Source organism: Elephantulus edwardii, unplaced genomic scaffold, assembly GCF_000299155.1.
Source record: "Elephantulus edwardii isolate Elephantulus edwardi_28Jun2011 unplaced genomic scaffold, EleEdw1.0 scaffold00171, whole genome shotgun sequence".
Classification (NCBI taxonomy): domain Eukaryota; kingdom Metazoa; phylum Chordata; class Mammalia; order Macroscelidea; family Macroscelididae; genus Elephantulus; species Elephantulus edwardii.
Window position 1 is genome coordinate 5,393,731 of NW_006399921.1, and position 12,962 is coordinate 5,406,692.

The following is a 12,962-nucleotide window of genomic DNA, read 5'->3' on the forward strand; positions in this document are numbered from 1 at the left end:
ATCCTTTTCTATCCAGTTATTTTCAGACTTGGATTTAAACTTGAGTTGGTAGCTGACTTCAGCCATTTTGTGAAAATCAAGTGGCAAATAAAACTAATAAACATTGGATACTGAGGGAGGAAACCATTACCTCTTAACAATGCTTTTTCTAAAAGACATTCCGCAACAGTTCATGAAAGGATCATTATCCCTGAATAGTTGCATGAGCTAAGACTGACGTTAGAGCAGGGAGGGGGAAAGAAAGAAAAGATAAACAAAGTCCAGAGATGACTCTTTACTGCTTGATTTTTTAAGTTCAGGGCACAGCCAGCTAATTTTGTAATGTTTATTTTTGGAAAGACTAGAAGCCGATTAGGGTTCCAAATCGCTTTCCTAATGATGAGGCCAGGGCATATTGCCACCTGCTGGTGTATCCTAGCATGACACGTTTATCCTGAAAAACTGTATTTTGTACCTATAGCCAGAATGACTTTCATTCCTCTACATACAATGACTAAGTGCAAACTTTAGCCCCAAACTTAATAAGTAGTTTTTTAAAAAAAATATGAAATTTCTTACTTTCCTCTATTCTAATAATTTTACAGTGTAAGTATCAAATTAATTGGGCCAAATGACTCATCAAATCATACATTTGAAAAATGAGTTCCCCTCTTTCCTTCAAGAATGCCTCGGTACTTGAGCTTCAGGAATAAAACAAACTGGGACTGTATGCTAATTCACCTTCTCTTCCTTGCATACAAAACCTCTTGGCAGACTGCTTCCAAGATCTTTCCAAACTTAGGCCAACCCAAGGTTCTAGCTGTGAGGCAAAGAAGGCATTTTGCTGTGGGAAAGCTTCAGAAGATGGTAAGCAAAGGATTTCATTAAACCAGTGGTTAGTCAATCAGACATATTTTTTTTTAATTATGAAAATCTCCATATTAACCCAAAGCTGTAACGGTAAAAACGTCCCAGACAGCCCTCTCAGCTTTCTGTATCTCTCAACTGTTTTAAAGATTTAATCTATACAGTGCCTTCAGAAGAATCAGTCTAACAAAGAAGAAACTCCCCAGGGTCAAGCAATCCTAGTCCTGTATGCAGAAAAGTCTCATTAGTGACCCAATTTATAGACACACCTATTTAGGAGATATTCTAATGGGGCTTATTTTAAATCACCTTCTCATTTCCTCATTGCTTATTTGAACATGTTTATTGAATACCTGTCCATGCCTTTGAGTTGTGGTGCTGGAAAAGAGTATTAAACATACCATGGACCACCAAAAGTACAAACAGGTGTGTCCTGGAGAGGGTGAAACCAATCTGCTCCTTGGAGGCAAAGATTTTGAAGCCCCAGCTCACATACTTTGGGCATGTTGCCAGAAGTGACCAGACCTTGAAAAAGGACATGATGCTTGGAAGGATAGTGTCAGTTCAAGAGAGGAAGACTCTGGATGTGATGGATTGACATAGTGACTGGGGTAATGGGGTTAAATGTGTTGGAGACAATGAAATTGGCTCAGGATATGGCAGGGTTTATATTGTAAACGGGGTCACTATGAATTGCAAGCAACTCAACGGCACACAACAACTATGTGTTCAAGAAGACAGTGGTGGAACCTTTAATGCAGAAGTCCCAGGTTTGATGCTCAGCCAACCAGCTTCCAACACCCATCAGTGGAAGTGTGCATTTTGCTATAATGCTTAACAGATTCCAGGAGACCTTCTAGACTAAGACAGGCTATGAAGAGGGGCACTGTGACCACTTTAAAAAATTAGCCAATGAAAAGTGCCATGGATCACAGCAGCCCAATTCACATCTGACCATGGGAATGGTAGAGGACCAGGAAGCATTTTTCTCTGCTGTCACAGTCCATGAATTGGAGCCAACTCAGTGGTGGCTAACAACACTCTCCTTAACAGATTTAGACACCAGAAGTATGGTTCTGAACAGTCAGAGTTTTTGACTGTGTGAAAAACAATACATATACACTTTGTAAGTAAACCAGTATTTAAGAAAAATTTTATTTAAAAAAAAAAGTTTTGGCTTCATGGAGCTTATTTCCTATTCTTTTCAAGGCAGTTGCCAACACAGAACCAAAAATTAAGTTCTCCTCTTTTGGCAAGTGTGCTCTGGTGGCACCATGGGTTAAGTACTCAGCAGTTAGCCCAAAGGTCAGGGGACAAATTTAACAACCACTTCACAGGAAATTTTGTAGCAGTCTGTATCCATAAAGATTTATGGCTGTTATAACATAGTCTGCAAACACAATATTCTGTATCTTACTTTGATGAGTTGTTGTCATTACATGCTGAGTTGGGACTGACTCATAGCTGGCCCTCCAATGGGTTTACAGAAGTTGAAAAGATTGCCCATCTTGCTCCCACAGAGCAGCTGGTGGATTTGAACTATATGCCTTTGGGTTGGCAGCACAACTCCTTGTCACTATGCCACCAAATCTTCTGCATCAAAAAGCTTGCAAATAGCCATGTAAGGTACAGCTGTTGGTTTCTCTGAAGCAAAGAAGAATGAAGAAAATCAAAGACTTGTTAGTCCTAAGGACTAATGGAGCATATGAACTTCAGTCTCCATAATCCTCAGTAACCAGAATTAGATGGTGCCAGGCTACCACTGCTGACCATTCTGAAAAGAGTAACAATCCTGATGAGGAGAAAAAAACATAGACAATTCAAAATCATACTATAAAACAAAAAGACAAAAAAAAACCCCAAAAACCAACCAAGCTTACTGTAAGCCTGAAAGAGACTGGGGGAACCCCTGACAGTGTGGCACTTAGTCACTCTTCAAGCTTGGAACTGAAGTCATCCATGTCAATTTCAAGGCAAGTAACCCTAAAAAGTGACCAGTAACACTATAAAGGCACAAACTCTCCTTAGATAAGATCAAAAGGGCAGCATTTGTCCAAAGATAGAAGGCAGAGAGGTATAGAAAGGGACAAATAGAAACTTGAAACACAAGGAGGAAGTGGGAAGTGAAATTGCAATGTGAGCCCTGCACCGCAGTGTCACGAAACATAATGTGTATGAATGGCTGGATGGAAAATCAATTTTCTCTTTAAACTTTCACTCAAATCACAACAGGGCCATTCAGAGCTGCCCTGGAGGTCACTATGAGTCAGCATTGACACCACCCCAGTAGGTTTAGGGGGGGTTTGTCCTTTTTTTGCAAACTGCTTTCTGTATTTTGATTGCTACCCCAGAAATAAATAATAGTTTGTAATGTTATCTAATGATAACAGCAGATAAGCATTTCCCTGATGAGCATGAGTATGGTTCAACATTTATTCAGGGCAAAAGGCCTTTTTAAATTTTTTTTTTAATTTGTCAAAACCACAATAAAAAATATAGACACTGTGCTGATTGATATAAAGTTGTTTATTTTTATAAAACTGAGTACAAACGTTATATATAAATCCTTCTTGGGCAGTGTTAATAATTATTACATAGTAATCCAAATGCAAATGAGGATTTCATTTTGCTGGTTCATACCACAGGTTAATTAGCCCTTCATTTACCCGGGATGTAAAAACTCAGCATCTTAACTGCTGAGTCATCCTCACGTCACATTTTCTCTCAGAGAGGTTTCTTCATAGTTATTAGCCATAACATCAAATAAAGCTGAAATAAGGAATTTCCTTTCCCTTACTAGTTACCAAGGTTTCTTGCTAGTGTAAAAAAACAAAAAAACAAAACAAAAAAAAAATCCCAAAATACATAATTCTTGAGTGTCCCCAAAATGGCAAGTTCTGTGAACCATTCACTTTTAAGGAGTCGGGAGAAAAGAACGGGTACAAGATTAAGCCTATTCATTTGTCTGGTATGGAACAGGTTGCACTGTGCCAGAATTCAAGAGCCAGCTTTTTTCACTTCTTTCTTTTTTGTAAAAGCTCGTGTGCCAAGCAATGCTTTTTTTTTTTTTTTAAACTAGTCTTTTGCTAAAAATCAGCATTCCCAGCATCCTACTTCAACCACACTTTTGTTGGAAAGTAATTCACCAGTATTTTAGGACACTGATCTTAGAAGGAGGAAGCTGGGGGCAACCTGGTTAAGCCTTCAATTGAATGGTCAGTGATTTGAACCCACCAGCCTCTCTGCTCCACAGGAGAAAGATGTGCCACTCTGCCTCAGCAAAGACGACCACCTCGAAAACCTTATGGGGCAGTTTGGCTATGTCCTGTAAGGTCCCTGTGAGTCAGAATTAACTTGATGGCAATAGCATTTTTGCTTTTCTCTCTCTCTTTTCTGTTTGATCACCAGAGGGGAAAAGGAGGAGTTGAGAAGTTGTCATATTATTTCAAAGCCCAGTACAACTCTAACCAAATGGCAGTATTTGGTTAGACAGTACAAAGAGCCACTGTTCACATGCCTTTACTTTTCCCAAAGTACAGATCACTTCATGTGGTTCCAATCACTCCCTCATGCTTGGTTTCTGTGGTGAATGACATCCACTTTCAAGACCATTCATTAAGCTAACTGGCTCTCTGTAGCCTAGTGGGTAAGGACTTACACTGCTTTACAAAAGCAGGCAGTTCAAATCTACCATCTGCTCCACAGGAGAAAGATGGTCATTCTCCTCTGGTGCCATTTACAGCCTCTGAAAACCCACTGGAAGTCTGGCTGTGAGTTGGCTCAGACTTGATGGCACACAACAAACATCACCTGAGTAATACCAGTGACCCTGGAATGGACTGACACTTCTGACCTCCAGCCTTGACTTTAGTAGCACCACACACTTGCTCCTGAATTGAGCCGGTCCCTGCTGATATAAGTAAAAGAGTTAAATAAATAAATAAATATACAATAAATAAATAAATAAAACGTCCCTTTTCCGTCCATTAAGGACTGTTAGTAAAATCCCACTATATCCCTATGAAGCACACAGTGCCATTATTTCATTCCTCCACAGCAGGTTTAAACTCAGGCAACAAGTAAACAAGCGACCTACGTGTAGGTAATCTGGCAAGTGAGTAGCAAAATTAGTGTATAATCCAGGAATTCTTAATTCCTAACTTCCTAATTTAAATTTATGCTTTGTTCCTCATGGGTGAGGTCAAAGATTTTTGGGTGTTTGTTTGTTAGGTTGGGTTGTTTTGTGTGGTGGTTGTGTGCTGTCAAGTCAGATGCAACTGGCACAGGAGGAGATTGCCCCTCCTTCTCCAGTGGAGCACCTGGTGGATTCAAACTATATGCCTTCAGAATTACAATGTTAGAGAATTTTGCACTAAGAAATACTCATTTTTTTTTCTTTTCTTCCAGGACTGGCCTTGTCATAATGCTTTGTAGAGAGTGGCACCAATTAGAGGAAGCAGCAGCAGCAAAGAGAGAATTAAATGAGATAATTCTGAAAGGTACAGCAACAACAAAAATCGGCTTCGTCACCCTGAAGCCAGCACACACATATCCTTTTAAGTCTTTGGTTCTCGTTGGCAGTATGGACAGCAGAGCTGAAACCTAAACCGCCGTCTCAAGCACAGTGGGCTCCATGGAGTAAATCCCTATGGAATTTAGTCATAGCCTCTCATGTCAAGGAGATTAATGCACAAAAGCCTTCAAAAGTAAAATACGGTTTTCCTGGTAGGGCAGAACCCGTACAACAGGACTCAGTAAATCTACCCATACCAGAGTCAGTCATATCCAAAGCCCTCGCTATGTAGTTTTTGTAAAGAAAAGGAAAGAAAGAAAAAAGTGTTAAATACCAGGACTGACCTGCTCTCCATGGATTCCAGGCCTGCTTGCGAGGTTGGTTCTAGGCCAGTATCTGGGAACTTCAGATTTTAAGAGGACTGCCCCCACTAACGGGGGCAAAGTGGCTCACTGTGCTTACACTATTGTACATGTTGCACAGATAACAGAGTTTATGCAGAACACCTGCTTTCCTTCTGAGAGTGGGAATTTTGGTCCATGACAGGCAGAGAGGCACCTACTCGATCAGCCCTAATAAATACCCTGATCACTGAGTGACCTCCCCACTCCATCACCTCACATGTATTGCCACAGCTCAGTGCTAGAGGAAGCAAGCACATCCTGTGTGAGTGCCTGGGCTAGGACTCTAGAAGCTGGTTCCCTGGGATTTTGCTGGCTTTCTTTTGCATCCTTTTGCCATAACAAATCACAGCAATGAGCACAGCTCTATGCTGTCTCATGGGTCTTCCTAGCAATTGACTGAAACTGGGTGTGGTTCTGGAGACCACTGATAAAATTATGATAGAAGAGTTCAGCAGTGCCCCATCACCACTGCCGGTTCCATCTCCTCCTTCTCCCATGCATCTAGCCTCCATGTTTAAGCAGAGGACAAAGCTAGCTGCCCTGAGGCACTGCTAGAATGCCAAAGGCATGCATCTTCCCCAAAATCCTTTGCTTAAAAAAAAAAGAATTTTGGAGAAAAGCTTTCTCCAATTACCACATGGAAAATGTGAGGAAATGTTAGTTGAAGGTCATTCTCAAAGGAACAAGGAAAATACACCACTTGCATTTCTCCACTTCCTTTCTAAGTTATCTGAACATCAAGTCTCTCAGGAGTGAAATGTATACGGCAATGTGCATACATTCTGAGTAAACAGCTACCACTAAATAGTGTCACCTTCTACAACTGGGCCACTGTAGAAGTTAGGGTTTTAACACTGGCAAAGGCTTAGCTCAAAGACTAAGCAAACTGATCAATTAATTTAGCCCTTTTTTGGTAACCTACTTTTGTTACAAGCATGAGTCTGTAACAGTCCGTATTTTCAACCTGGTTCCCATAGCTGACAACCTCATTCATCGTCTGAAGCCAGCGTTGGCTAGTGGGACTTGACAAGTTCATTATGCTTCAACTGCCTTTCTTCACTCCTCCTGCTTCTCCAGGCACGGTACTTCTTGATGCTTTTTCTCCATGCGAAGCGCCAGATGCTAAACATGAAACACCAAGAAACAGCATACATAGCTACCCCTCCGACTTTCACAAACCACTTGGGTTTGGGTGAGACCATTTCGCAGAATAGGAGGCGAGCTCCTACGCCAATCCGCACTCCAGTGAACAGAGCCACAAAGAGGAAGTCCACCACGTCTCCCGTGAAAGTGTGGTATCGTCCGGTCTCACGGAGAAACCAGCGGAGCTGAAGCAAAGGGTTGGTAATCTCGCTTCCAAAGAGGACTGCATTTACCTCGGTGCCTGACTCTCCAAGGCCCAGGGCCATGATGATGCCCAGAATACTCAGTGTGTGGTGAGCCAGCATCAGGGCACCCTCCGACCGGAAGTAGATGCACCAGCCCAGGTCAAAGATGAAGTAGCCCAGGGTGAGACACAGAACGTGTACCTGAAGAGGTGTATTGGGCGAGCCTGGAACGAACCAAGACAGACGCAAACTGAGGAACTGGCACTTGGACTGCCTTGCACAGAGCCCCTGTGTTATCTTTCACCCCTTCAGGAATCATAGGAGATAAAAAGCAATGGCAGGCAAAGACAGACTAAAACATAAAACCTTGGTGTTTACCTAACTGTATGATGCTGCAGGCCCCCAGAAATGCTGCTCTGATGACTCAAACCTCAATGAGTGATTTAAGCAATCATTTCAGCATCTGCTCAACGGAGCAGCATGAAATAATCTTGTCCTTTCAATAAAAACCCTCTGCTGTTTTTTTCTTTGTTTTGAATCAGCAAAAGGTCTGTTTCCAGACCCTTTAGTCATTCTGTTTTGAATGTTAGTTTTTTAGCTTAAAGAATTACATTATTGGACAGTGGCAGAGTACCCTAGAAGTTCATGTGTTCTTGAGTCCAATAACATAGAGTACAAGCATCTCAGGTGTTTAGATCCATTAAAAATCTTTTATTAAATAATATAAAACCTGTGAGTTGCTTTCATCTCAGTTTGACAGTTGAGGGTTAAACTGAAGCCTGATATGAGGATCCAAGAAAATGTATAGAAAAGAAAATAAGGAATTTTTCCTTAAATCACATTCTAAGGTACAATTTTTGGATAAGAAGGGAGTAACATATATATTTAGCAGTTTAAAAATAAAAATAGGGGAGCTCTGGTAGCCTAGTGGCAAAAAGCTATACTGCAGTCCCAGAGGTATACAGTTTGAATCCACCAGATGCTCTGCCAGAGGAGGGACAATCTCCTCCTGCACCAGTCAGATCCAATTTGACAGTACACATACCAAAAAAAAAAAAAAAAAATTAAAAAAAAGTTATCCAAAATAACAGGGCGCTGGTTAAATAAATGATAGTAAATTTAATAACATTATCAATTAAAACACAGTTAAGTACTCAGCTGCTAACCAGAAGGTTGGTGGTTCAGACCCACCTAGTGGAGATCTGCTCCCAGAAAACTAGAGCCAAGAAAACGCCAAGGGTCAGTTCTACTTTATTACATGGAATCACAAAGTTAGTATCAACCTGACAGGACATAGCAACGATAATTACAGACAAGGAAAGGAAGCTCATTGAATATACTAAAAAAATCCTCAAACTCATTGCCACTAAGTCAGAATTGATTTATAGCCTCTAGCAGGTTTTCAGAGGCTGTAAAATGCAGAGGAGGAGACCGCCCATCCTTCTGTGGAGCAGCTGGTGGATTTGAGCTGCATGCCTTTGGTATTGCAATGCAGCTTCTTACCATTAGGCCACCAGACCTCCCTACTACATTATCAATTTCAGTAAAATTGCAGATTATAAAAACATATGTGTATTACAGTTCTATTTGTATCTGTTTATTCTAGGTTATCAAAAAGCATATATATTACAATTCTATTTGTATCTGGTTGGGGAGGTAGATATTGGCTTTCTGTTTTTCACATTTCTAATTAATTAAAATGTAACAACCATTTTAAAATTTGTTTTAAAAATAGAGGCTTATGTGGTGGGAAAGAGGAGAGAAGAGATAGTTTTTGTTTAGAGGGCCCTGCAGTTATTATGTTTATGGTGGTAGAATGATCTGGAAAAGGATGGTGTGGTGGTTGCATAACTTGAAGAACGTAAAAAATGTTACAGAATCGTACATGTGTGATGGTATATGTTTTATTATAGATATATATTTTTTTACTGAAATAATTTTTTAAAAGCAGGAATAGGTAAAATATACAATATCAGAGATAATAGAGGAAAAAAATTAAGATGGTCAGTGCAGACTATAATGTGCATTATTCTATGAAAATGTTACATCTTTCTGCCCACAACTACCTTGGAGTCAACTCTGCTGCATGGTGAGCACACGTGTTTCAAAGCAGAGCTGTCTTGCATACAATTTTCAGTGACTAGTTTTTCTTAAGTAGAAGCCCAGAACTTTTATCCAAGGTTCCTCTGGCCAGCCTTTCAGTTAGCTAGCAGCCCAGTACTTAATAATTTTCCACTCAGGGATTTTCCCATCCTCCTAAGATTGCCCCATATCACAAATCCCTAAGAGGGAAAAAACCCTTAAGATCCTCCACCTACCTGGGTGGGTAAAAGGCCAAGGGCCGTCAATGAAGCCAATATAAGCCGAGAGGCCTATGGAGAGGACCCCATGGGTGAACGTAACCAGGCGGCAACTCCACTCATAGCTTCGGTGCTTGTTCAGGCGGCAGAAAGAAATGTAGAGCGAGAGCCAGCCCCATAGGCTGCACAGCACCTGCAGACACAGAGCTAATGCCATCCTATGATGAAAAGACCAAAACCAGAAAAAGAAGGGATGTGCCCTAAGAAATAGTACATATGTCTTTATTGCTACTATGGAATGGTGCAAACACATAGTCCTCACTGGAACGGTTCTTCCTTATCTACAGAGCCAAGAACCTACTATGCAAGAATATCTATATTTCTGCATCCATGTTCCTCAGAGATAACATGCCAAGTAGTGAAACCGATACCCTGCAAACCAGGAACCGCATTCTGAGTTCATAGATCAACACAGCATGTTGTTATGATGAGTAAACATCAGCAATAACCTTCCAGTGATGACTGACCTTGAACAATAAATAATATTCTACATGTGCTAGATAATGCGTTCTACCAAGAAAGCTCTCATGAAACAAAGCCAGATCACCACCACTTGTGGGTGCTGAGAGAGGACACAGGACACAGGGCAGTTTATTGTGGCTTAAAGATAACACAACATTCAGCCGAGGCTTGGTTTGGGCTCATACCTTTTTGAGTCAAAACTGAAACTTGGAATAAACCTGTGTATTATAGAACTAAACAAATATTCCAGGCACCCTGGAAGGGGACAAAACAAAACAAGATGATTCTGAAATCCAGTTAACAATTTACCAAGGAGGAAACAAACGGATTTTGAGGTATAAGGACAGAGTTGTGCTGTGATAGACATTTTAAAGGCAATTATTTAATGAAAAATTAAATCAAGTCAAAAAGCTTTGGAATTTTTACTAATTGCCAAGCACATCAGGACAAGACAAATAACTGAGTTGCTTTACACTCTAGACTAAAATGTAAAGATTATCAAACTTTTTTTAAAAAAAAAAACCTCATTGCTCTGGAGTTGGAACTGACCATAGCTAACCCTCCAGCCGGTTTTCAGAGGCTGCAAATTGCCTGGCAAGAATTTGCCCATCTGTCTCCCTTTGAGCAGCTACTGGATTCAAACTACCAAAAGATAACCATGATGTTATTAATATTAATCAGTTCCTTTACTGAAAGCACAAATTTTGAAAAGCCCAAAACCATTTCAACTGTCTCACCTCAGTAGGAATGCTCTGCATAGCTATATTCTGACAAATGAAACAGATCAATATCCCTTTGCCCCTCCCAAATTCTGTAAAACCTCCTGCTGAAATCTGTTAAAGAAAGTAGTGCCAGCCTGAGTTCTAAACCTGTCCCTGCCTTTGCCTAGTCGTCACTGTGCAGAAGCTACAAAAAATATGCCAGTGGCGAGCAATGAAATTGCGCCCCTACCAACATTTAACATCCATCTTTCAGATCTCTTTACCGTAATTGTTGCTGTGTACCCTAGAGTCAGTGCCGATCTATAGCTGACTCTCCGGCGGGTATTCAGAGGCAGTTAATAACAAGGAATGAGATTGTCCAGCCTTCTCCACAGAGCTACTGTTGGCCTTGAATCGTGTGCCTTCAGCATTACAGCACAGCTTCTTGCCACTAGGCCAAGAGAGCTCCCTTTAGCATAATACCAGCTCCTTAATCTTTTACTCAGCACATAGCACTATACAATGACAATGGCACCTTCTCAGCACTAATGAAATTTAGTCTGCTGTGCTCAAAGTAATTTTTTTCTTCTTTTCTTTTGTCACTCAGAACAAGATCATAGTCTTCTTTGGCCAACGGAAGTTCGCTAATTGTAAAGAATTAGTTCTAATTTGCTGAATGGTCTCTCATAGCTGGCACGGAAAACTGCTCAGGAGGGGCGGGGGCTGGGACCCTGAAGAGATGGCCAGGACACGTGCCATATCTTTGAGGGCAGGCAAGTCACTTTATACTCTGGACTCCTGGTTTTTTTAAAAAAGAAAAGAGGACTGATAAACTCTGGGGTTTAGTCCAGTTCTGACATGAACGTAAACTAATTTTCAAAGCCAAGGCCATAAATGCAAAGTAATCAAGAATGAAAGAAGCGGCTTTCCATGTTCCTTTTAAAGGCCAGGCCCGCCGGCCAGTAATGCGGATCAGCTCATTTAGAGACGCCGATTAGTATTTTTAGAGCACTCTTCTCTCTGAATCCTAATTCCCTGGTAGAGGAGAACTAGTAAATAACCCACTTACAAACACATACATAAAATAAGAGACATTTGTAAATGACAGCTATAACTCTGTGACCTTGGGAAAGTCACTCCCATCTCTGGGGTTCTGCTTTCCCTTGGGTACAAGGAGTATTTAGATTGTGACTCCTGCTCAAAATCTCAACACTCCGGTTTTCGCTTCCCCAGGTCCAGACTTGGGAGGAGGGACTCTGGGCGGGCCCACCTGGGGCAGGGCTGGGAGCAGGCGGAGTTGGCAGCCAGCAGCAGCCTTGAGCGCCAAGTAGGTAGTGTGGCCGCATCTGCACAGGGACATGCCCTATGGACGGCCGGCCACGCCCGAATCAGCGGCCCGCAGCCGGACCGTTATCTGCTTCCGCCCGGGAGCTCGGAGCCTGGCGCGGAAAGCCCGTCTCGTCCAGAAGCAGAAGGCTGCCCCCTCCTCTTCAGAGGCCAGGCCAGACCATCTCCCCGCCTCCTTCCCCACCAGTGGGCCAGAACACTGCGCGGAGGGCGGGCCGCTGCCCACCCGCCAGCCCTCCGCTCGCAGGAGCCGGCCGAGCCGGGTGATTCGCGAGGCGCAGTTACCTGGCTCAGAGCTCTAAGAAGCCGCAGCAGCCTGGGCGCTCAGAGCTCACAGCCAGGATCCGGGGAACAGGAAGCGGCGGAACGAGGGGAGAGGAAAAGGCGGTGACAAAAGAGGAGGTGGAGCTGGGGGTCTGGGGGCACCTGGCGGCTGGGAGGACAGAGCGCAGAGCCAGAGCCCAGCTAGGGACATTCGGACAGGGAACTGGAGGGTTCTTCGCTTGTGGAGGGGTGGAAGGTCTGGAGAGAAGATCTAATAGTGGCCTATGACATGCTTGTTGATGTTCTTGTTTGTTGTCTGGTGAGTTCATTACCCATCCCCGCCCGCAGAATGCACGATTTCTTTCTCTTTTTTTGATTTTTTATTGTTTCATTCATATACACCTTATTTTATACATTCATATATAACTATTTCATACAACCACTCACCATGGATCTCTGCCTATTTCATCACCCTGTCTCCTCGAACCCCAACTGAGTTAGGATGCACTATGTACAACAGACAGAACACACGTAGACTAACAGAGCAACCTAGGTAGAACTTTCAAGTATGGAAATACAAAGGAAGAGGAACAGTTGTAAGCAGACCCTAGTGATTGGAACATGGAATGTGAGAACCATGAATGTCGGAAAATTAGAAATTGTTAAGAAAGAAATGGAACGCGTAGATATTGACATATTAGGCATTGGAGAGATGAGATGGACTGGCATGGGGCATT

The 12,962-nt window shown here is 42.2% G+C and overlaps 1 protein-coding gene across 1 annotated transcript; it reads right to left on the reverse strand.

The window, feature by feature from the left end:
• Window positions 1-6,776: 6,776 nt before the first annotated feature.
• Window positions 6,777-9,653, reverse strand: TMEM136 (transmembrane protein 136). The gene is made up of 2 exons (XM_006895615.1): window positions 9,410-9,653; window positions 6,777-7,315 (listed from the first exon to the last, which is right to left on the reverse strand). Exons 1-2 carry the CDS (start codon window positions 9,606-9,608, stop codon window positions 6,777-6,779), a joined length of 738 nt encoding a protein of 245 aa, XP_006895677.1. The 5' UTR covers window positions 9,609-9,653.
• Window positions 9,654-12,962: the final 3,309 nt, after the last annotated feature.

What these genes read in the sequence shown, in the direction of transcription:
- TMEM136 (XM_006895615.1), bottom strand. Translation starts at nt 9,608, where the DNA reads ATGGCATTAGCTCTGTGTCTGCAGGTGCTGTGCAGCCTATGGGGCTGG. An exon ending in TTGGCCTTTTACCCACCCAG is followed by an intron (nt 7,316 to 9,409) that starts GTAGGTGGAGGA and finishes GGTTCGTTCCAG; the next exon opens with GCTCGCCCAATACACCTCTT.